Below are 25,246 nucleotides of genomic sequence, written 5' to 3' on the forward strand. Positions count from 1 at the left end.
GTACCCACCATGAATATTAAAACCTACCCTAACCAGAAACCGTGGATAGATGGCGGCATTTGCACAAAACTGATAGCGCAAACCACCGCATTTAACCATGTTAAGGTGACTGGGAATATGGCTGAATACAAACAGTGTAGTTATTCCCTCTTCAAGGCAATCAAACAAGCGAAATGTCAGAATAGAGACCAAGTGGAGTCGCAATTCAACGGCTCTGACACGAGATGTATGTGGCAGGGTCTACAGGAAATCACAGACTACAAAAAGAAAACCAGCCACGTCACGGACACTGACGTCTTGCTTCCAGACAAACTAAACACCTTCTTTGCCTGCTTTGAGGATAATAGTGCCACCGACGCGGCCAGCTACCAAGGACTGCTGGCCCCCCCTCTCCTTCTCCGTGGCCAACGTGAGTAAGACATTTAAACGTGTTAACCCTCGCAAGGCTGCTGGCCCAGACGGCATCCCTAGCCATGTCCTCAGAGCATGCGCAGACCAGTTGGATGATGTGTTTATGGACATATTCAATCCCTCCGTATCCCAGACTGCTGTCCCCACATGCTACTAGATGGCCACCATTGTTCCTGTACCCAAGAAGGCAAATGTAACTGAACTAAATAACTTTCGCCCAGTAGCACTCACATCTGTCATCATGAAGTGCTTTGAGAGGCTAGTCAAGGATCATATCACCTCCACCTTACCTGTCACCCTAGGCCCACTTCAATTTGTTTACTGCCCCGTCCACAGATGATGCAATCGCCATAACACTGCACACTGCACTATCCCATCTGGACAGGAGGAATACCTATGTAAGAATGCTGTTCATTGACAGCACTCAGCATTCAACACCATGGTACCCTCCAAGCTCATCATTAAGCTTGAGGCCCTGGGTCTCAACCCCGCCCTGTGCAATTGGGTCCTGGCCTTCCTGACGGGCCGCCCCCAGGTGGTGAAGGTAGGAAACAACATCTCCACTTCACTGATCCTCATCACTGTGGCCCCACAAGGTTGCGTGCTCAGCCCCCTCCAGTACTTCCTGTTCCCCATGACTGCGTGGCCATGCACTCCTCCAGCTCAATCATCAAGCTTGCAGACGACACAACAGTAGTAGGCTTGATTACCAACAACGACGAGGGAGGGAGGAGGGAGGAGGTGAGGGCACTCGGAGTGTGGTGTCAGGAAACAACCTCTCACTCAACATCAACAAAACAATGGAGATGATTGTGGACTTCAGGAAACAGCAGAGGGCGCACCCCCCTATCCACATCAACGGGGCAGTAGAGGAGAAGTTGGAAAGTTTTAAGTTCCTCGTGGTACACATTACAGACAAACTGAAATGGTCCACCCACACAGACAGTGTGGTGAAGAAAGAGCAACAGCAACAGCGCCTCTTCAACCTCAGGAGGCTGAAGAAATTTGACTTGTCACCTAAAACCCTTACAAACTTTTACAGATGCACAACAGAGTATCCTGTCGGGCTGCATCACGGCCTGGTACGGCAACTACACCGCCCACAACCGCAAGGCTCTCCAGAGGGTGATGCAGTCTGCACAATGCATCACCGGGGGCAAACTACCTGCCCTCCAGGACACCCACAGCACCCGATGTTACAGGAAGGCCCAAAAAATAATCAAGGACAACAACCACCCGAGCCACTGCCTGTTCACCCTGCTACCATCCAGAAGGCGAGGACAGTACAGGTGCATCAAAGCTGGGACCGAGAAACTGAAAAACAGATTCTATCTCAAGGCCATCAGACTGTTAAACAGCCATCGCTAAGACAGAGAGGCTGCTGCCTACATTTATACTTGAAATCATTGGCCACTTTAATAAATGGATCACTAGTCACTTTAATAATGCCACTTTAATCATGTTTACATATATTGCATTACTCATCTCATATGTATTTACTGTATTTTATACCATCAATTGCATCTTGCCTATGCCGCTCTGTCATTGCTCATCCATATATTTATATGTATATATTCAATTCCGTTACTTAGATTTGTGTGTACTAGGTAGTTGCTGTGGAATTGTTAGATTACATGTTAGATATTGCTGCACTGTCGGAACTAGAAGCACAAGCATTTCGCTACACTCGCAATAACATCTGTTAACCATGTGTATGTGAACAATAAAATTTGATTTGATTTGATTTTTGGAAAACATGAAATATTCCATGTTTTCATTCAGTTTGTGGGTTTACCTGCACACTGGGGGCAGCAGTCTCCTGGCAGTGTGATTGGTTGGGGGCAGGAGGTGGGGGGGCAGAAGAGAGGCATGCAAGAGACACTCCCCCTCACACAGGTACAGCGCTGACAGGGATTGGCTAGCCCTGGGGTGAGGGGTGTGGCTGCTGGGGTGAAGGTTTGTCTGTTAGGGGAGTGAGGAGAGTGTTTACAGACATCCAGCTTGTCACAGGGCCTAGACATAACAGTGAAGGTATGTATGTGTGTGTGTGTGTGTGTGTGTGTGTATGTGTATGTGTGTGTGTGTGTGTGTGTGGAATTAGACCTACCTGTTAGAGTAGACCACACCCCCGTAGAGGCAGGCTTCACAGAGTGGACAGCAGCCATTGGATGATTCAAAGGGGAGGGGGTGGGAACATTGAACAGGACACAGCTTTTTATGACACGTCACCACCTCGTTCTAGAGAGGGGGGGGGGGGGCAAGAAAGACGAAGGGAGAAAAAGATGGGACAGGGATGTGGGATAGAACAAATATGGAACAGGGAAACAGTGATATAAGAGGATAGACAGACTTCACAGAGATAGAGGGAGGGATAGGGGATGAGATAAAGCTGTCTTCTCACCAGACAGCTGCAGGTGGAGCAGGGGTCAATGGGCGGGGTGAAGGAGGCCCCAGACTGAAACTCCTCCCCCTGGTAAAGGCACACCCCTCTGCAGATGGGGCAGCACTCCCCTGGAGGGACCACAGGACGCGCACACACCACGGGTGGGCACGACCCAGACACACACACCACACCACCGTTCTACACACAGTCACATGGAAAAATTGACCAAAACTAGAGCAAATATAGTAATAACATTGTGTCTCGCCAAGGACCTGAAGATTTGTGTTAGCCTCCATTACTGTCTAAGCCTTAAGTTTTATCTCAGTGGAGTATCGAAGGTTGGTCACATACAGATACAGTGTAGGTGTGTATGAAGTGTGTATGTGTGTACCAGGCATGTGCAGCGTTGACAGTGGTCTGAGGGGTGTGGGAAGCGCTCTCCATTGGAACAGTCTCGTCCGTTGAAGCGACAGCCGTCACACACACCGCACGCACAACTGTCCAGCGCAGGGTGTGGACAGGACACAGCAGGACACCTCCGCTTCACACACACTACCTCTCCTCTCTACACACACACATCCACACAAATGTAAACGCACACAAACACAAGAAAACACACCGACATCCGTCACACACAACATATAAATGCAAACATGAACACACAAATACTTCATTGGATCAGATGTCTAACTGACATGGAGCAATTATTTGTCTTTTTTTCACACGGTAACTTGTTGACGGAGGCTGCGCATATGTTACTTTACGCACACATCACCCTCCCTTCACGTTTCTCACGTTTCTCACCCTCTTCTGGATCCTTCCTATAAACCAATTTGATGGACATGATGATGTAGCCCAGGGTTTCCCAAACTCGTCCTAGGACCCCCCCTGGGTGCACGTTTTTGTTTTTTCCCTAGCAATACAGAGCTGATTCAAATAATCAAAGCTTGATGATGAGGGGGTTAATGGAATCAGCTGTGTAGTGCTAGGGCAAAAAAACTAAACATGCACCCAGGGGGGGCCCAGGACCGAGATTGGAAAACCCTGATGTAGTCTACATCTCTGACTCATATTTATGAACAGCCGACATAAAAACCTGCAGCGATTTGAATGAACGTACCAATATATATATATCTTCTGTAGGCAACCTTCTCTTTCTGTTGTAACTAAGGATACTGCAGTAGCACAATCGGGACGCACACTGTAAACCCCAAGGAATTTTTAACTCAAATACTTCTAGTAAGTTGTACTCAAAAGTCAATGAAAAGTCATTATTACTTCAAATGTTTATGTGGTACTGACTCAAAACTAAATGAGAAGTCACACCAACTACATTTTTTAAAGGTATGATAACACATTTTTCCCTAGCATGCTCTGCTGGAGGTAGATTATTTTTTAATCATTTTTATATCTTTGTTTTTGCATGTATCCAATCATTACATTTTTGCACCCATTACTGAAATGGTTGATCTAGTTTAAATGGCTTAGGTAGTTTCCTCCCACTGTTCTTAACCCTGGCAGTCATTATAGATGCAGGTTGCAGGTGAATATAACTTAGGAATTACACATCAATTTGCAAGCCAGCATAATGTGATTTATAGTTAGGGTTGTAAAATTCTGGTAAATGTCCCAGGTTTTCCAGAAATCCTGATTGGAAGATTACTGGAATTGTTTTTGGGAAAGTTTGTGGAATTTTGCAGGCCTGATGTGCCCTGTGAACTATGAGTTTCAGGCCACTGTATAAGGCCTTATGCTATATTGTATGTAATGGTTAAATTATACTGATAATAATTCACCTAGGAACTCACTTGGTGAAGGCTACCAGACTAAATGAACGAATTCAACAACCATGTCTCTGTCAATAACAAATACAGTCATGGGTGGTAACTCTACAATTCAATCGAAAAGGCAAGGCACATTGGTAAATTATTAGAGTTGTGGCTTAGTGAGGGCATTAAATTGAAGTATACCTTAATCAAAAAACGACATTTGTATTACTCATATGAAGGTAGTACTGCTCACTTCAGCTATTTAACTTTCTTAACCAGTCATTTTTTAGGTCATCGGTTTCCTAAAAATGTTTGAGTAGCCAGAATGTATCTTGTTTTACAGTGCAGTCTACACATTGCTTTGGGGCAAAAACAATCTCAGTTTTAACCACAAATAACATACAACTGTTAAAAAATGAAAAAAAGAACACTAATACTCCCTGTCTGCTTCCTGCTTAGCCAATGTTTGCAATGATGATTTTTTAAAAAAGAGCATCACATTGCTATTTAGACTGCCTGTCTGAGTCCTGCTTGTGTTTGATATGGGAGGGAGTTGTAAAAGTAGAGAATCTCGCACATGCGCAGAAACAGGATTGCAAATGCAGCCACTTAACCTTGACCCCACCCTGAACTCTGACCCTGATACTTGACCACTCACTGAGCATGTGCAGGTTTCACAGGTTCCTCTGGTTCCAGGGAAGACCTGTCCATCAACGTAAGCCCCGCCCTGGAACACACAGCCTACACACACACACACACACACACACACACACACACACACACACACACACACACACACACACACACACACACACACACACACACACACACACGTCAGTGTCAGACAGAAAGAAATAAAGACAGACAGACAGATATGTTATAGTGGGTAGAGTACCGTCACACAAGGGGCAGCCACAGGGGCTGGTGGCAGGATGAGAGCAGGAGGCTGGAGGACACAACTTCTTCACACACCTCACTGATCCACCCTACAGACAGGGAGAGAGGAGAGAGTGGGAGAGAGAGAAAAATATTTAAATAAAGTTACACATACAAAGTACAAATAGGTGTCTGATGAAGGCGATTACGCCGAAATGTAAGCCTGAATGTATGTCCCGTCAATAAACAATCAGATCCATGCAGAAACAGAGTGATCCTTTTTCTTTATTTTCCTGGGCAGTCACCTGTCGAAGTGTCCTGGGGTAATAATTTTGGGGGGATTTTAAAGTCCCTCAGTTGAGCACCTGATTCCATTTTTGTTCAAGCTTACCTGATGCTTGTTTGGGTATACTTTCTTTCCATTGTGTATTAAACACTAAATAGTGTGTGTGTGTGTTACCTGGCAGCTACATTCTGAGCAGGGGTCAGTAGGGTCAAGGATTGACTGGCCACTGATGAGGACCACATTGCCATGGGAACAACCTGTCACAGGAAGAAATTGCCATAGAAACCATGTCTAAAGGAGAAACATTGTAAATATGTTACTTAGAGGAACAATGACATACGGTGTGTGTATGAGGTGTGTGTGTGTGTACGCACGGTTACACTCTCCGCAGCACTGGCCGGGTGGCTTGTAGGGGTGTGTGCAGTCCTGGTAGCAGGGTAGCTGGCTACACACCACATCACCTACGTAACATGTACACACTCGACACGGGTCCTGTCCACTGAGAAACTCATAGCCATCAGGATACTCCGTACCCCCATACATACAGCCTGCAGAGAGAGAGCGAGAGAAGGGGGAGAGAAGGATTTAGTCCTTCCCCTCTAATCAGGGACTGATTTAGACACACACACAATATCCCACAAGGTGTCTCACCATCACAGGCTAGGCAGCACTCTCTCTGTATTGGGTAGGGACAGCTGACAGCAGGGCAGCGTTTCCTCTCACAGTGGACAGAACCCTCGCGACACACACACACTCCACACGGGTCCGACACATCACCCCACGACTCCCCATTGGCCCGTTCCCGACCCTCATACAGACAGCCTGAAACACACACATATGGGCTATATGTGTAATATCATGTTATGTAGGCTGTTTGAAGAGTAATGTCATGTTATGTAGGCTGTATGAAGTGTAATGTCATGCCATGCAGGCTGTATGAAGTGTAATGTCATGCAATGCAGGCTGTATGAAGTATAATGTCATGTTATGTAAACTGTATGAAGTGTCGTACCGTCACAGGTCCTGCAGCACTCCTGCTGTATGGGGTGTGAGCAGTGAGCGAGGGGGCAGGGCTTGCGCTGACATCGAGACGTCCCATTGGTGCAGAGGCATGATCGACAGGGGTCAGTGGGGTCGTAGAAACGCTCAGTGTGTCTGTAGGGCCGACCCTCATACACACAGTCAGCAGGGGGGACTGCACAGACACATAGAATAATTTATGACACCAAATAATACATTTACTTTTAATTTCAATTAGTCAATCTTTGTCCCTGGCTGTAGTTGCGTACCTGGGCATTGGGGGCAGCATTCTCCAGGCAGCAGGTTGGGGATGGAGCACGCCAGCGGTGGACACCTCCTCATCAAGCACTGGACGTTACCATTCTACAACACACACAAGGTATGGGCCTAACAGGTTCATGGTTGTAGGCATATGGGATTGTCACTCAAACCTTGAGCTACAGTAGGATGGTCATTTTAGAATGGGCAAAACACGGGATTTACAGCTAACCCTCAACATTGGCGCTCATGTGTGTGTTCTTACGATACAGTGGCAGGTCCTGCAGTTGTCAGTGGGATGGAGGAACTCTTGTCCGTTGGGGTACTCTTTCCCAGCGTAGCTACACCCTGCAAAAAGGTGTTCATTACTTAGACATGGTTTGACACTATACATGTGTGTGTGTGTGTGTGTGTGTGTGTGTGTGTGTGTGTGTGTGTGTGTGTGTGTACCGTTACAGTTGTTCTGGCAGCAGGTCCCTGGGAGGGGGGTGGTGCAGTGAGGCCGGGGGCATTCTGATGCGTGGCAGTCAACCCTCCCTGACACACAGACACACTCCTCACATACACTCACTGGGCTGGGGAACACCTCGCCGTCCACAAACACACGGTTCTCAAAGGAACAGTCTGGAACAAACACACAGGCAAAAATACACTTAGAAAACACAGGTTTTGCATTTACAAGGTTCATATATATGTGTGTTAATATATGTGTGTGTGTTTTAGGCAAAGAGTACCTGGGCATTTAGGGCAGCACTCTCCGTGCGGTGTGTGTGTGTTGGAACAGTTCAGGGGGGGACAGGCTCTCCTCACACACTGCACCGTACCCTCCTGGGGAGTGGGGGGTAGGACCATGTTATGCAATTTTATGTTACAGTATGTTATATGTGTGTGTGTATGTTTGGCTGTGTGTGTGTCCTCTCACCAGACAGGTGCAGGTATGACAGGGTTGGTCGGGGTGTGTAAAGGTTTGTTTGTTGCTATAGATACGCTGATCGAAGGTACAGCGCTCACACTCTGCACAGCACAAACCTAGAGAGAAAGGAAAAAGAGAATGGAATGAGAATGGAAAAGAAAGATAGCCATTTCAAATAAATACCCTCAGACAGACATGCACACTCACACAGTCTTACCGGTGGTCTTCGTGGGGTGTGTGCAGGCAGTGGGGGGACAGTGGGTGTGTGTACACACCACTTCTCCGTTTAGACAGGTACAGTTGGTGCAGCCCTTGACCTGCCACTGAGAACCCTCCTCATACTTCAACCCCTCCAACACACACACTATAGAAAAAGAGAGAGAGAGAGAGAGAGACAGAGACAGAGAGGGGGGGGGGGGGTGTAGGATTGATTATGTAAAGATATATTCCTGTCTTTATCTCTGTATGTATAGGATGTTATCATTGTTGCAAAATAATATGTGGTACCTTTGCAGATGGGGCAGCAGAACTGGGGGTTGTTGATGGGGTTGGAACATTGGACCGGAGGACACCTCTCCTCTTGGCACCTTACATTTCCATCCTGATACACACACACACACACACACACACACACACACACACACACACACACACACACACACACACACACACACACACACACACACACACACACACACACACACACACACACACACACACACACACACACACACACTCAGAACTTCTGTATTGTTTGTTAGGATGTGAATCAATGTGTGTATGTCTATCTATGTGTGTGAGTTCAGACCCACCTTGCAGCTGCACTGGACACAGGGTCCACTTCCAGCTGGGTTAAAAACATTACCATTAACGTAGACTCTCCTCTCGTATTCACACTCTGCAGAGACAGACACACACACAGAGGTGGGATGGATAGATAGTGGTGAAGGTTAGAAGTTAGAGTGTAAAGACTGCGGCAGGCTGAACTCACGATCACAGGTGGGACAGCACTGTCCTCTAGGCGTCGCAGGGTGGCTACAACGCAGAGGTGGACATGATGCATCCATACGCTCACATGACACCTCTCCATCCTATTGGTAAGAGAGATACACATCACATGACAACTTTCCAGCCTATAGGAGAGAGAGAAACGCATCAAATGACACCTCAACAGCCTATTCATAGACATAGGCCATACTGATTCCCGACTTGAACACGTCCACACACATAGTCAGTACTCACAGAGCAATGGCAGCGGAGACAGGGATCTGTCCTGGAGGGGAACATCAACACCTGAGAGTCATACTCACACTGCTCACACCTAGGACACACACACACAGGCGAAAGATGATGCATATTTAACTACATGTGCTACTACAGCTATGATACTGGTGGTTTTATGTGTGTGTTACCGTGGGCAACAGTCTCCGGGGCGACGGACAGAGTTGGGGCAGGAAACCGCAGGGCAGGGTCTAGGCGAGCAGAGGACATCTCCATTCTGAGGAGAGAGAGGAGAAACACACACACACACACGTCAGGGTCTGTTTTAGACACATACTGTATGCACAAATATTTGACATACAGAGACACAGAGCTCTCTCCGAGTCTTACCATACACACACACTCCTGACAGCGGTCTACACTAGGGACCTGGGCTCCATTCAGGATGTCCTGGCCGTTCATTCCGCAACCTGAAACACACATAATCACACACTGTCACTGTATACTCAATTCTACGCACACACACACAGACACGCACACGCAGACACACAGAGACAGACACACGCACGCACACGCAGACAGGGTGTCTCACCATGGCAGACTGGGCAGCAGGTATTGGGTGGTGGGGAGGAAGGGTTCCGACATGGAGGGCTACACCTCTCTGTCTCACATTTAATAACACCCTCCTGGCAAAAGTTAAAGGTCAGGAAATTAATCTACAGTAAAAGTAAATTCCTGTCAGCACATGAAGCCATCTCTAGTGGATTATGAGAAATAGAAAGAACAAAAGAGAGAGAGAAAAAAGGAGAAAGAAAGGAAGCAAGTGAGAGAGAGACTCACCAGACAGTAACAGAGACTACAGGGGTTTTCTGATGGTCTCCATTTAGCTCTGTGGTGGTAATGGATGCCTGTATGGATACAACCTACAGACACCCATCACAAATAAATGCATATGTCAGTAATAAGAACACATGATTGCTTCTGTCAGAGTATGAATTATACAAACCTCTACAGCGAGGGCAGCACTCTCCATGAAGTGTCTCCTGTTCAGAGCAGTCGAGGGGGGGGCAGGAAGGTGGGGAACACACCATACTACCCTCCTAGCACAACCCACAGAAAGAAAGAGCAAAGAATCATAATTTAGTCAATGTATGTAAGTGTTGAAGTGTATGTTGGTACGTAGTGTATGTGTCAGTGTATGGCAGACATATTCACCTTGCAGGTGCAGGTCTGGCAGCCATCGATGGTGTTGACAGAGGAATTATAGGGACGACCGTCCAACTTACACCCTACAGACAGAATGAGAGAGAGGTTAGGGAGGTGTGTATGTTTGTTCTGTGTACTCGTATCTGTCCATGTCCGCATGCTAGCAAGTATGTGTGTGTATATGTTGGACGTGTTTAAGGTATACTGGGGTAGTGGGCTGTGGAGGGGGGGTGGGGGGGGGGGGGGGGGGGGTGGTGAGTGTCTAGTTGTCAGCAGTATGCACTCATCTGACAAACAATCAGACCTAAGAATAAATAATACCCTGGTAATTGGAATGTGTGTTTCTGTGTGATATCCCTCCCTCCCTCTTTCTCCCTCCAACTCACTCTCCCTCTCTCCTTCTCTCTCCCTCTAACTCTCTCTCCGTCTCTCTCCAGAACATCTGGCTTTCCTCTTTAGTAATGACACAACAGCATGCTGCTCATATAACACACACACATACACACATGCGCACAAACACACACACACACACACACACACACACACACACACACACACACACACACACACACACACACACACACACACACACACACACACACACACACACACACACACACACGCACACACACACGCACACATGCGCACAAACACACACACACACACCCACAGAGAGAGATGTTTTACAGCTGTAACCATAAACAGAGGTGCCTGCGGTGGTACAGAGTTAGAGACTGCCCCGGTGAGTACATTAACACACAATTGACTTGTCAGAGCAACAGTTTGTGTGTGTGTGTGTGTGTGTGTGTGTCTGTGTGTGAGGCTGCCCACCAATGCCAGGAAGCATTTCCGCCACTCATCCGAGCATGCAGGCCAATGCAGAAAGATCAAAGAGTGTATGAGTGCGCGTTTGTGTCTGCATAAGAGTGACTGACTGTGTGTGTGTGTGTGTGTGTGTGTGTCGGCTGGATGCCATCAGAAACAATTAAGAGAGACGGGCAGAAAAGAAAGATGGACATAAAAAAACAAGAGGAGACAAAGACAGTAGACAGAGAGAATGGGGAAAGAGAAAGAAAAACTGATTAAGACAGAAGATAAGAGAGAGTGGTAGGAATGAGAGAGTGTGAGGGATGGAGAGAGAAATTAAGAGAAGACAGAGAGAGAGAGGGGGAGAGGGGAGAGAGAGAGAGAGAGAGAGAGAGAGAGAGAGAGAGAGAGAGAGAGAGAGAGAGAGAGAGCGAGAGAGAGAGAGAGAGAGAGAGAGAGGGAGAACGAGAGAGAGAGAGAGAGAGAGAGAGAGAGAGAGGGAAAGAGAGAGAGAGAGAGAGATTGAAGGCATAATATCATGTTTACAGTACATTCCAACAGGGTCGTTTCTATAGGGAACATGACAGAACAGAGACCCATTCGACATATACCGGCCTACTGTGTGTATATGTGTGTGTGGAGATGAAACTTGCTTTAAAAATAAGTAACCTTTTCATTTCTATAGGGAACATGACAGAACAAAGACACATTTTACAAATGCCAGGGTGTGTGTGTGTGTGTGTGGTGAATATCATGTGGTGGAAAAAAAAGCTTAATAGATAAAGAGTAAAAGCAGCAACAAAGAACACTAGAAACATTCACTCCCTTTATCTAATACAGTGTGGTACATTGATTACACCTCCTAATGTCTAAATATCTCCTACTTCAGTTAAATATTCAAAGGAAGTGCTACAGGGTGTGCAGACTTTCATTCCAACCCATCATCAAAGTGTATTCCAGAAAGAGAAAAGTGTCCTATCTCCAGAATTGGTAACCAGCCTTGGTAATGAAAGCTCTGATGTCGAACTGCACTCGTTTTTCATGATAAAAAAGCATTTTCTAGTCATCTTCCACTACGCTGAATGACATGGGCGCCGGTCAGCACTGGTTACCAGCCCTGGCAGATGACGTACGCTCCGGTGGTTGGGTCAAGCCACTCAGTAAAGCAGGAGCCACAGTTCCGCAAACGACACTCAGCCATCGGGTTACCAAGACAACGGGCTTCACGGCAGAGGTCAGGGCAGGTCATGGGGGCAGAGCCAAGAGGACAACCGGAAAACCAGTGTAGTTCAAAACAAAACCTACAACACACACACAAACCAATGAGAAGATACAATAACAACTTCTACTCTAAAGAGATATATTCACGACTCACTGGCTACTGTTTACACCCCCTCTCTAATTGACCGATGGTTACCTGCTGTCTGGGGTGATTGGCAGCCAAATGCCCCGTCCCCTCTGTGACATCACCTTGTGGGTGTAGTAGTCATCAGAATGCTTCTGTTCCGCCCACTCCCGCTCCAGCTGACCAATCAGGGCTTGGCTCTCCTCTTGATCCAGAGCCATCCAATCCTGCAAAGGCCAGTGCTGAGGCAGGGCTGTGATTGGAGAGCAGGTTCTTGTAATGTGGTTAAGAGTGTGTTGATTGGTTGAAATTAGCTGCTGTTGGGTGTGGTAGTAGAACCGTAGGTAGTGCGGTCCGTTGTAGAACCAGTTACAGCTGTCCTTATCGTAACCGTCTGGTCGAAATCCAAATGCATCAAAACCACCCCGGTCCAAACCAAAGGGGTCGAAACCATAAACACTGTAGCCACTGTCGCTAAAGAGCTCTGACATAACCTTCTCTCTTTCTCTCTCCTCCTCTCTACTCTCCTCTCTCACCTCACTCTCCTTCTCTTTCTCCCCTTGAGTCTCCTCTTCTCTCTCCTCCTGCCTCATAAACAATCCATCCCAGCGCATCCCGAACCATGTAACATTGTGGCGGTTAAACCCATAGCGGTTGTATCCAGAAATGTCATAGCCCTCTCTGTCGATGTGGTCACGGTCCAAACCATCCTTACTGTAACCAAGCAGGTCCCAGCCCATGCGGTTGAAACCTTGTCTGTCATATCCATTGCGATTGTAACCACTGTGGTCAAAGCCATCATAGCCTTGTGCATTGTAATCATAGGTGCTGTGTTTATGGTTGTTTTGTGTATCTTGTCTCTTTCTGTGATAGCTGGCAGTGTCTTTCTCTCCTTTGTGGCGGCCCTTCCCTCTTTCGGCAAGGAGTGATGATGTCACATTGCAGGGAGCTCCGAGGGTTATGGGTACATACACCACACACAGTTGTTCCCGTGAAGACATCACATCATCAGGAGCAATGCCGAACGGCTTCATCTTGACGAGACGCTGCCTCACCGGGTACTTGGTGTGTAGGTGAGTGTGCCCATGAGCTTCTTCATGAGTGTGCACGTCTCTGTGCCTGTCCTGCCAGTGTGTCCAGAGCTTGTCGATGAAAGCGGCGTGTGAGAGGTAGAGGGGGTCATAGGCGGCCAGAGGAGAAGCCATGTGGCCCCCCACCCAGAGCCTAAATAGCCCAGACAGCCCCTGCAGAGCCTGGGAGAACAACAGGAAGTTTCCCTGGGACAGTAGCCTCTGGACGCTCACCGCGTCAGGCACAGACACCTGCTGAGACCAAGGGACAACGTCAGAGGAAAACATGACATGAAGATCACTTTATTGACCTTTAGCAATGACATACAGTAATCATTTCATAGTGTATACAGCTTCAAAACATGAGGAAAATTGTAAAATCATGAGGCTAACCGAGGTGTTGAAGCTCCGTCGTAGACAGGGGGACCAGTGAAACCGTGCAGACAAGCCCTGGAAGGAGTGGTGGGGGACACAGCCTGAGACATAGTTGCTCTCTTGCTCTCCATCCCCCTCACTCACTCTATCCCTCTCTTCATCCCTTTCCCTCTTGCCATTCCTCTCTCTCTCTCCGTCCCCTCCAAACATCTCGGGCTGCCAGACAGCTGAGGTCAAAAGATCACCAGAGTCGACCGTCCACTCGAAGTACGGAACACCCAGTTGGCATGACGACACAGCCTGGAGCTCCTGCTCCACCACCCGCAGGAAGTAGCGCTGCCAGGGCAGGAAGTAGGTGTGGCCACCAGCCTGAGGGGAGAACTCAGCTCTCAGCTTGGTGAAACCATCCCATACACCTACACAAAATCCAACATGAAAACAAGACTGATCCAAGGTATAATAGAGAACAAATGTCAGTTAGTTATACACTTGGGTAGTAAAGAGTTAGCTGTACATGAGTACCTGGCTAATAGAGTTAGCTGTAAAAGTGTATCTAGCTAGTAGAGTAAGCTGTACAGAGTACCTAGCTAGTAGAGTTAGCTGTACAAGTGTACCTAGCTAGTAGAGTTAGCTGTACAAGTGTACCTAGCTAGTAGAGTTAGCTGTACAAGTGTACCTAGCTAGTAGAGTTAGCTATACATGTGTATCTAGCTACTAGATTAAGCTGTCAGGTGTACATGGTTCTTAGAGTTAGCATTAGCTGTAAAGGTATACCAGGCTAGTAGGGAGTTAGCTATACATGTGTACCTAGCTAGTAGGGAGTTTGCTATACAGATGTGCCTAGCTAGCTAGGGAGTTAGCTATACAGGTGTACCAGGGTTTCCGTTAGGGACATTTCACTGGCAGCATTTTAAGTTAAAGCTGTAAACAGATAATAGAGTAGTAGGGAGTTAGATATACAGTGCCTTGCGAAAGTATTCGGCCCCCTTGAACTTTGCGACCTTTTGCCACATTTCAGGCTTCAAACATAAAGATATAAAACTGTATTTTTTTGTGAAGAATCAACAACAAGTGGGACACAATCATGAAGTGGAACAACATTAATTGGATATTTGAAACTTTTTTAACAAATCAAAAACTGAAAAATTGGGCGTGCAAAATTATTCAGCCCCCTTAAGTTAATACTTTGTAGCGCCACCTTTTGCTGCGATTACAGCTGTAAGTCGCTTGGGGTATATCTCTATCTCTTGCAAAACAGCTCGAGCTCAGTGAGGTTGGATGGAGAGCATTTGTGAACAGCAGTTTTCAGTTCTTTCCACAGATTCTCGATTGGATTCAGGTCTGGACTTTGACTTGGCCATTCTAACACCTGGATATGTTTATTTTTGAACCATTCCATTGTAGATTTTGCTTTATGTTTTGGATCATTGTCTTGTTGGAAGACAAATCTCCGTCCCAGTCTCAGGTCTTTTGCAGACTCCATCAGGTTTTCTTCCAGAATGGTCCTGTATTTGGCTCCATCCATCTCCCCATCAATTTTAACCATCTTCCCTGTCCCTGCTGAAGAAAAACAGGCCCAAACCATGATGCTGCCACCACCATGTTTGACAGTGGGGATGGTGTGTTCAGCTGTGTTGCTTTTACGCCAAACATAATGTTTTGCATTGTTGCCAAAAAGTTCAATTTTGGTTTCATCTGACCAGAGCACCTTCTTCCACGTGTTTGGTGTGTCTCCCAGGTGGCTTGTGGCAAACTTTAAACAACACTTTTTATGGATATCTTTAAGAAATGGCTTTCTTCTTGCCACTCTTCCATAAAGGCCAGATTTGTGCAATATACGACTGATTGTTGTCCTATGGACAGAGTCTCCCACCTCAGCTGTAGATCTCTGCAGTTCATCCAGAGTGATCATGGGCCTCTTGGCTGCATCTCTGATCAGTCTTCTCCTTGTATGAGCTGAAAGTTTAGAGGGACGGCCAGGTCTTGGTAGATTTGCAGTGGTCTGATACTCCTTCCATTTCAATATTATCGCTTGCACAGTGCTCCTTGGGATGTTTAAAGCTTGGGAAATCTTTTTGTATCCAAATCCGGCTTTAAACTTCTTCACAACAGTATCTCGGACCTGCCTGGTGTGTTCCTTGTTCTTCATGATGCTCTCTGCGCTTTTAACGAACCTCTGAGACTATCACAGTGCAGGTGCATTTATACGGAGACTTGATTACACACAGGTGGATTGTATATCATCATTAGTCATTTAGGTCAACATTGGATCATTCAGAGATCCTCACTGAACTTCTGGAGAGAGTTTGCTGCACTGAAAGTAAAGGGGCTGAATAATTTTGCACGCCCAATTTTTCAGTTTTTGATTTGTTAAAAAAGTTTGAAATATCCAATAAATGTCGTTCCACTTCATGATTGTGTCCCACTTGTTGTTGATTCTTCACAAAAAAATACAGTTTTATATCTTTATGTTTGAAGCCTGAAATGTGGCAAAAGGTCGCAAAGTTCAAGGGGGCCGAATACTTTCGCAAGGCACTGTATAAGGTGTACCTCGCTAGTAGGGAGTTAGCTATACAGGTGTCTCTAGCTAGCTAGGGAGTTAGCTGTACAGGTGTATCTAGCTAGCTAGGGAGTTAGCTGTATAGGTGTATCTAGCTAGCTAGGGAGTTAGCTGTACAAGTGTATCTAGCTAGCTAGGGAGTTAGCTGTACAGGTGTATCTAGCTAGCTAGGGAGTTAGCTGTACAGGTGTATCTAGCTAGCTAAGGAGTTAGCTGTTCTTTTGTATCTAGCTAACTAGGGAGTTAGCTGTACAGGTGTATCTAGCTAGCTAGGGAGTTAGCTGTACAGGTGTATCTAGCTAGCTAGGGAGTTAGCTGTACAGGTGTATCTAGCTAGCTAGGGAGTTAGCTGTACAGGAGTATCTAGCTAGCTAGGGAGTTAGCTGTACAGGTGTATCTAGCTAGCTAGGGAGTTAGCTGTACAGGTGTATCTAGCTAGCTAGGGAGTTAGCTGTACAGGTGTATCTAGCTAGCTAGGGAGTTAGCTGTACAAGTGTATCTAGCTAGCTAGGGAGTTAGCTGTACAGGTGTATTTAGCTAGCTAGGGTGTTAGCTGTACAGGTATCCAGGGTTTCCGTTAGGAAGATGTGGCGCCGGACATTTGACCGTCAGTCTTTTAATTTAACGGACATTTGACACATTAACCTGATAAGGGCGTCCACCCACGATGCTTAGAATGACAGAAATCACATTCATGTTTATTCATCTTAACAGAATATGCAACTAGAAGATGCAACGGCGGTGTCCGAATTCGCGTGCGCACTTTGAAGATGTTAGAATAACTGCCACATTTACTTTTCCTCAGCCATCAAGATGGGTAACGAACAGCAAAATCACTAGCCTATGTCAATCTAATATCCCCCATAGGAGAAAAGTGTACCTATTCTATTGGTCAGCTTGTTGTTCTGTGTAAGAAAAAATAGCCTATTCCAAACAGACTCTGGGACAGTTGTGGGACGATAGATCCCAAAATTATGCAACCAGTAGGCCTAGGCTACATGAAAAGAAAACTTGAAAAAGCAATGAGGCTGATGCAACAGATCAGATCGTTTAGCTTAAAATGTTGACAAACTATTATTTCTTCATATTTTAAGTGCAGCAACGCACACAAGGCAGTACGTTTACACGCATTATTCTACAATGTAGAAAATAGTAAAAATAAAGAAAGACCCTGGAATGAGTAGGTGTGTCCAAACTTTTGACTGGTAGGTATTGTATATACAGTTGAAGTCGGAAGTTTACATTCACTTAGGTTGGAGTCATTAAAACTCACTTTTCAACCACTCCACAAATTTCTTGTTAACAAACTACAGTTCTGGCAAGTCAGTTAGGACATCAACTTTGTGCATGACACATGTACTTTTTCCAACAATTGTTTACAGACAGATTATTTCACTGTATCACAATGCCAGTGAGTCAGAAGTTTACATACACTAAGTTGACTGTGCCTTTAAACAGCTTGGAAAATTCCAGAAAATTATGTCATGGCTTTAGAAGCTTCTGATAGGCTAATTGACATAATTGGAGCCAATTGGAGGTGTGGATGTAAGGCCTACCTTCAAACTCAGTGCCTCTTTGCTTGACATCATGGGAAAATCAAAAGAAATAAGCCAAGACCTCAGAAAACAAATTGTAGACCTCCACAAGTCTGGTTCATCCTTGGGAGCAATTTCCAAACGCATGAAGGTACCACGTTCATCTGTACAAACAATAGTACGCAAGTATAAACACCATGGGACCACGCAGCCGTCATACTGCTCAGGAAGGAGACACGTTCTGTCTCCTAGAGATGAACGTACTTTGGTGCGAAAAGTGCAAATCAATACCAGAACAACAACAAAGGACCATGTGAAGATTCTGGAGGAAACAGGTACAAAAGTATCTATACCCACAGTAAAACGAGTCCTATATCGACATCACCTGAAAGCAAGGAAGAAGCCACTGCTCCAAAACTGCCATAAAAAAAGCCAGACTACGGTTTGCAACTGCACATGGGGACAAAGATCGTACTTTTTGGAGAAATGTCCTTTTGTCTGATGAAACAAAAATAGAACTGTTTGGCCATAATGACCATCGTTGTGTTTGGAGGAAAAAAGGGGAGGCCTGCAAGCTGTGGAACACCATCCCAACCGTGAAGCACTGGGGTGGCAGCATCATGTTGTGGGGATGCTTTGCTGCAGGAGGGACTGGTGCACTTCACAAAATAGATGGGATCACGAGGGAGGAAAAGTACGTGGATATATTGAAGCAACATCTCAGGACATCAGTCAGGAAGTTAAAGCTTGGTCACAAATGGGTCTTCCAAATAGATAATGACCCAAAGCATTCTTCCAAAGTTGTGGCAAAATGGCTTAAGGACAACAAAGTCAAGGTATTGGAGTGGCCATCACAAAGCCCTGACCTCAATCCTATAGAAAATTTGTGGGCAGAACTGAAAAAGCCTGTGCGAGCAAGGAGGCCTACACACCTGACTCAGTTACACCAGCTCTGTCAGGAGGAATGGGACAAAATTCACCCAACGTATTGTGGGAAGCTTGTGGAAGGCTTTCCGAAATGTTTGACTCAAGTTAAACAATTTAAAGGCAATGCTACCAAATACTAATTGAGAATGGGAATGTGATGAAATAAATAAAATCTGAAATAAGTAATTCTCTCTACTATTATTCTGACATTTCACATTCTTAAAATAAACTGGTGATCCTAACTGACCTAAATGTCAGGAATTGTGAAAAAAAAAAAAAATGAGTTTAAATGTGTTTGGCTAAGGTGTATGTAAACTTCCGACTTCAACTGTATATATATATTATTATATATATATTTTTAAGTATATTTTCTGTTATTATTTTCCCAGAACCCTACCACCCCTCCCCTAATTGGAGTAAACTAATGGACAACAACACTTAGGCTTTTACTTCCAGCTTCTACTGTACATACTATATACATTTTACAGACACAATGTAGTTTACAATATTTATCTTTTGTTTGTTTTGAATCTCATTCTTCAGCTAGCCTCAACCCCTCCCATCTATCTCTGTTTTTTCACAAAAGTTCTGAACCTACAGTATATACATTTTACAGACACAGTATATTTTACATTAGTTACCTTGTTGTTTTTAGTCGCAAAAGTTCTTTGCATAATGCAATTAGCGGGAACACACTGTTGTCAAAAACTCACTGCACATGCGAGAGGTTTTATGTGAGAGAGATGAAAATATCTGTTCGAAATTTAGAAAGAGGGGAGATCTAAAGATGCAACAACTAGCATGGATTGCTAATATGACTAGGATCGTGCCTATGGCTACTGGACAATGAAAGAAAGTTGATTTGAAAACCAATAGAACATGAGACAAATAAGCTCTGGTGTCAATAGCATATGGAAGTATTTTTTTAAGGTCAGATTTTACTTTGAAGCAAAGCAAGACATGCCTCATAATATTCATTAAAATGTTCAGGTTTCAAACAATTAAGTATATGTGTTCAAAATGCATACTGCCTCCAGCTCATTGTAAGTTGGTGTGTGACGTGATGAAGCCTGCCTACCGTTGCCTATGCACTTGAATAGCGAATTGGAAATGCGCTTCAATTATCAGTTGAGAAATTTAAATAGCAGCGCTTTTTAATCGTGGCCATCAAAACAGTTTTTAACATACGATTGAATTTATAATTGTTGCGCAATGATTGGGCTTATAAAACAATGTTTCACTCTTGCAGTAACAAATTAGCTTTTTGAGGAGCTGTAGCAGCAGCTCGCACTGTCTGACAGAATAGGCTCTGTAGCTGTATGCTGTGCATGTGTGATAAACATAACGACTAACAAAAATACACAAGCACCAATTTAATTCCACTAAATTATGTAAATTAACCTATAGACTGATAAGCATGACCAGTTCCATCGACTGGTATTTCTATCAATGATTAGGCAAAAAATTATTATTTAGTAATGCAACATTTTTTTTTCTCCCGGCCAATTGACCCGCGGCAGTTTTATTTAATCGGCTTTTCATTATTTTTTTGGGGGGGCAAAAGCCGGCTATTACTAGCTAACGGAAATCCTGAGGTGTTGGGACAGTGGATTTTTTTATTTTATTTTTTTGAATTTTATTTTTTGAATTTTTTTACCCCTTTTTTCTCCCCAATTTCCAACAATCCAATTGTTGTAGTAGCTACTATCTTGTCTCATCGCTACAACTCCTGTACGGGCTCGGGAGAGACGAAGGTTGAAAGTCATGCGTCCTCCGATACACAACGCAACCAAGCCGCACTGCTTCTTAACACAGCATGCATCCAACCCGGAAGCCAGCCGCACCAATGCGCCGGAGGAAACACCGTGCACCTGGCCACCTTGGTTAGCGCACACTGCGCCCAGCCCGCCACAGGAGTCGCTGGTGCGCGATGAGACAAGGACACCCCTACCGACTAACCCGGGCGATGCTAGGCCAATTGTGCGTCGCCCCACGGACCTCCCGGTCGCGGCCGGTTACGACAGAGCCAGGGCGCGAACCAAGGGCCTCTGATGGCACAGCTGGCGCTGCAGTACAGCGCCCTTAACCACTGCGCCACCCGGGAGGCCGGGACAGTGAATTTTTGTAGTTGGCTCTGTACTCCAGCACTTTGGATTTGAAATTATACAACGACTAAGAGGTTAAAGTGCAGACTGACAGCTTTAGTTTGAAGGTATTTTCAACCATATCGGTTGAACCGTTTAGAAAAAAACAGAACTTTTAGACCAAAAGTATCAGCACAAATTCATTTACATGTGTATTAAAGAAGTAAAAAGTTAAGTATTTGGTCCCATTTTCATAGCACGCAAAGCCACATCAAGCTTGTGACTTTACAAATTTGTTGGATCCATTTGCTTTTTGTTTTGGTCATGTTTCAGATTATTTTGTGCCCTATAGAAGTGAATGATAAATGGTATTGTGTCATTTTGGAGTAACTTTTATTGTAAATAACAATAGAATATGTTTCTAAACACTTCTACATTAATGTGGATGCTACCATGATTACGGATAATCCTACATTAATCGTGAATAATGATGAGTGACGAAGTTAGACACACGAATATCATACTCCCACAAAAATGCTAACCTCCCCTGTTACATGACACTCATCATGACACAAAAAGTGCAGTAATTTCTACATGGTGTACCGATATGGATGAAAATACCTCTCAAATTAAAACCGACAGTCTGCACTTTAACCTCATAGTCATTGTATCACTTCAAATCCAAAGTGATGGAGTACAGAGCCAAAACAACAACAATTGTGTACCTAGCTAGTTGAGAGTTAGTTGTACACAGGTGTACCTAGCTGGTTGGGAGTTAGTTGTACACAGGTGTACCTAGCTAGTTGGGAGTTAGTTGTACACAGGTGTACCTAGCTAGTTGAGAGTTAGTTGTACACAGGTGTACCTAGCTAGTTGAGAGTTAGTTGTACACAGGTGTACCTAGCTGGTTGGGAGTTAGTTGTACACAGGTGTACCTAGCTAGTTGGGAGTTAGCTGTACACAGGTGTACCTAGCTGGTTGGGAGTTAGCTGTACACAGGTGTACCTAGCTGGTTGGGAGTTAGCTGTAGACAGGTGTACCTAGCTAGTTGGGAGTTAGCTGTACACAGGTGTACCTAGCTAGTTGGGAGTTAGCTGTACACAGGTGTAACTATCTAGTTGGGAGTTAGCTGTACACAGGTGTACCTGGCTGTGCGTAGAGCCTCCTGATGGCTCGTTGGTACTGGCGTCTCTCTTTCAGGGTCAGGTCTCGTATCTCCTTCCGCTGTGTCAGTTGACTACACCCACACTGCACCGCTCCGCTTTGATCACACAAACACTCTTCACAGCCATGCCTGAACCTCTCCCCGTAGCTCCGAGGCAGGCTATGGTAGAGGCAGCCACAGGCGTGGACGCAACCCACCTCAGAGCAGCGCTGGCCAGGGGAGAAACTCACAGCCTCTCCCTCTCCCTGCAGGTCCCTGACCCTGGCCTGACAGGCTGACACAGACAGGTACTCACAGCTGTAGATGAAATCAGCATCTGTCCCGTCAAACCCACTAGCATTTTTCTCTCTCCCTCTCTCCTCCTTTCTTTCTCTCTGCTGGTCTGGCCTGGTCAGGTTGAACCACTGGTAACCAAAGTGATCAGATCCGTCCTCCTCCAATGTCCTCTTGTCAGTTATTTCTCCAAACCATGCCTCTTCCTCCTTTTGGCCCCTTCCACTCTGCTCCTGGTTGGAGGTTGTGTTGTATCCATGGCGACCATTGCCCTGGCTGTCGTAGCCAATGAGAGGGCTCGGTTTGGGCAGGCGGAAGCAGCAGGCTCCCATCATGCACTGCTCCTGGCAGGCCTCGAGGGAGAGGAAGTTGTTGTTGCTGTTTCCTGTGCAGAACAGGAAGTGGTCACAGCGGCCATGGGCGGGGCTGAAGGACCAGCGACGCTGAGGCAAACTCTGACCTCTACAGCTGCCCTCTGGACGGGGCTGCCAGCATGCCTACACACACACACACACACACACACACACACACACACACACACACACACACACACACACACACACACACACACACACACACACACACACACACACACAGCGCCTTTAACCCTCCCTAACTCAGTGCAGCATTCTCCATCAAACATCAGGACAATGCTAGTCTAATGTTAGGCATTAAGTACTACAAAGCAGTGCGAGTTTCCAGAAAACCTCGTAGATAAAGTTGAGTTTTTCTCTCAACAACCTAGCCGCACCAGGCCTGAGAGAGTAACAATTGAGAAATGTATTTTTGACAATGAATGAAGCACTTTGTTTAAAAGACGATTTGTACTTGATCCAGCAATGCGGTCAGGAGGTTTCCGTACGGCGGGTGTGATTGCAATTGCTAAGCCTCCAGAGGATTACAGAGGCCAAATCGAGCTCCATACGGTGACACCGTGCACCTCCCAAATTTAGCAACAATGCGGAGGGCCCTGCATAGCTCCGTATAGCACCGCATTGAAATGATTGGTTGATGGTTGGTGGGGGTGGTACATCCTGTATAAACACAAACTCACTTCCTTGACAACTTCCTTGACAACAAACATGGAGAACTTTTATGAAAGGCTATCAGAACCACAGGAGGTTAGTGGCACCTTCATTGGGAGAACAGGCCCCTGGTAATGGCTGGAGTGGAATCAGTGGAATTGTATCAAACACATGGTTTCCATGTCTTTAATGCCATTCCATTCACACTGTTCCAGACATTATTATGAGCCGTCCTCCTCTCACCACTGTTAAGAACAAGTTCACAAATAAAATACATCTTTGTGATACCTCGTGTAGGGATTTAAAAGACACCAACATGAGTTTGAACGCCTGAAAAGAGATCGGGGAGATAATGGGGATAGATGCGGTAAAGAGGTCAATGGAGAGCAGATAGTGGGGGATAGAAGGATGCTGGATTGGCACACATTCAACAAATCTGATCTAACAAAGTGGATATTTGTCAAATCCGTCATGATTGATATATTGTAACAGGCCCAGTATATGGTTACCAAAATCCCATTTGGATATATTTGGCTGTTTTCACTGCATAACATTTAGAAGTTGTCCCTTTTCGGGTTTATAAAAAGTGGTGGTGGCAGTCAAAGTCGGTTTTAACAGTAATGCAGTTGATTGATAACGATGACATGAACATGTGTTGGGGTTTACATACAATCAAGCATTATACTCTGATTGTTACCTCAACATAGTGTGAAATACACATATAAACAATAGCCTAAATCTATGCTATTTTTTTGCTGGGGGGCAATTGTGAGATTCGGGATGGAGATGCAGGTGGGAAAACTGTGCAGCCTTTTACCCTCATGCTATCTTGGCTGAGCTCCTATGTCAAGCGCTGGGAAACGGACTCCAACATCTCAGAAGAGGTCATGTTTTGTCTTTTCGTTTAGGCAGTTGAATCGTAATTAGCTGGATGGCTAAAGAGATTATATCTGAATCACTACAAGTGGTGTGGTGCAGACCAATTTATTGGATGCGTATGACAGCTCCCCGAAGCGCAAGAAGTATGAATGTTCTGACTTCTGCAGAGGCCGCATTGCTGTAAATGCTATGTGGCCACTGCAGATCTCGGATTGACCATAAATCGACTTTCAGAGTAATTTGGGTCTCAGTCCTTGAGAGAAAAGTACGACTTTAGCTATGAAGGCTTTGGGAAACTCAACCCAGATTGTTTACCAACACAGCACTACCCACAGCAGATCACTACACGCTATTTACATCTTAGGAAAAATCTACAAAACTAACTACTCAGCATGCAATTCTACAGCAAAACAAAACTCTAGAAAACACAGCTCTGCAGCTCACACGCAACTCTACAACACAACTCTACAGCAGTGGTTTTTAACTTGTGGTATGCGGAGGTACTGTAGGTGGGCCTCAATTGTTTTAATTTGTTTTTCTTCCAAAAATAATAACTTTGGTCGCCAGCTGTACGACAGATTGGTGCGGCTGGCTTCCGGGTTAAGCAAGCAGTCTGTCAAGATGCAGGGTGGCTTAGCGGGTCATGTTTAATCTGTTACATTCGCTGTAAAAATGTACTCTAAATTTGACCGCTAAGATATTTTATGTTAAAAAAAAAATGCGACTGTTAATGGTGGTCCTCAAGAGCTTTTGACAGTGATTTCCCCGGAAAGGAAAAAGTTGTGAATCGCTGCTCTACAGTACTCACACACATCTCTAGAAAACACACAGCTCTGCAGGACACAAGAAAACTCTACA

General features: G+C 45.4%; 1 protein-coding gene across 1 annotated transcript in view; it reads right to left on the reverse strand.

Annotated features, from left to right (window-relative positions):
• Positions 1-25,246, reverse strand: part of LOC139372923 (kielin cysteine rich BMP regulator) — a 44,121-nt gene that overhangs the window by 9,990 nt on the left and 8,885 nt on the right. Inside the window, exons 6-31 of the mRNA XM_071112796.1 lie at positions 10,353-10,426; positions 10,144-10,237; positions 9,978-10,060; positions 9,730-9,823; positions 9,528-9,607; positions 9,329-9,414; positions 9,159-9,237; positions 8,908-9,007; positions 8,729-8,814; positions 8,424-8,517; positions 8,134-8,280; positions 7,926-8,032; positions 7,738-7,831; positions 7,454-7,627; positions 7,269-7,351; positions 7,015-7,108; positions 6,738-6,920; positions 6,377-6,547; positions 6,100-6,273; positions 5,900-5,982; positions 5,459-5,549; positions 5,222-5,304; positions 3,186-3,359; positions 2,813-2,992; positions 2,519-2,649; positions 2,207-2,373 (exon numbers count right to left, since the gene is read on the reverse strand). Of these exons, the coding sequence (XP_070968897.1) occupies positions 2,207-2,373; positions 2,519-2,649; positions 2,813-2,992; positions 3,186-3,359; positions 5,222-5,304; positions 5,459-5,549; positions 5,900-5,982; positions 6,100-6,273; positions 6,377-6,547; positions 6,738-6,920; positions 7,015-7,108; positions 7,269-7,351; positions 7,454-7,627; positions 7,738-7,831; positions 7,926-8,032; positions 8,134-8,280; positions 8,424-8,517; positions 8,729-8,814; positions 8,908-9,007; positions 9,159-9,237; positions 9,329-9,414; positions 9,528-9,607; positions 9,730-9,823; positions 9,978-10,060; positions 10,144-10,237; positions 10,353-10,426 (3,006 nt within the window). The remainder of the gene's footprint in view (positions 1-2,206; positions 2,374-2,518; positions 2,650-2,812; positions 2,993-3,185; positions 3,360-5,221; positions 5,305-5,458; positions 5,550-5,899; positions 5,983-6,099; positions 6,274-6,376; positions 6,548-6,737; positions 6,921-7,014; positions 7,109-7,268; positions 7,352-7,453; positions 7,628-7,737; positions 7,832-7,925; positions 8,033-8,133; positions 8,281-8,423; positions 8,518-8,728; positions 8,815-8,907; positions 9,008-9,158; positions 9,238-9,328; positions 9,415-9,527; positions 9,608-9,729; positions 9,824-9,977; positions 10,061-10,143; positions 10,238-10,352; positions 10,427-25,246) is intronic.

The sequence above is a fragment of the Oncorhynchus clarkii genome, chromosome 2 (assembly GCF_045791955.1).
Source record: "Oncorhynchus clarkii lewisi isolate Uvic-CL-2024 chromosome 2, UVic_Ocla_1.0, whole genome shotgun sequence".
In the NCBI taxonomy this organism is placed as follows: Eukaryota; Metazoa; Chordata; class Actinopteri; order Salmoniformes; family Salmonidae; genus Oncorhynchus; species Oncorhynchus clarkii.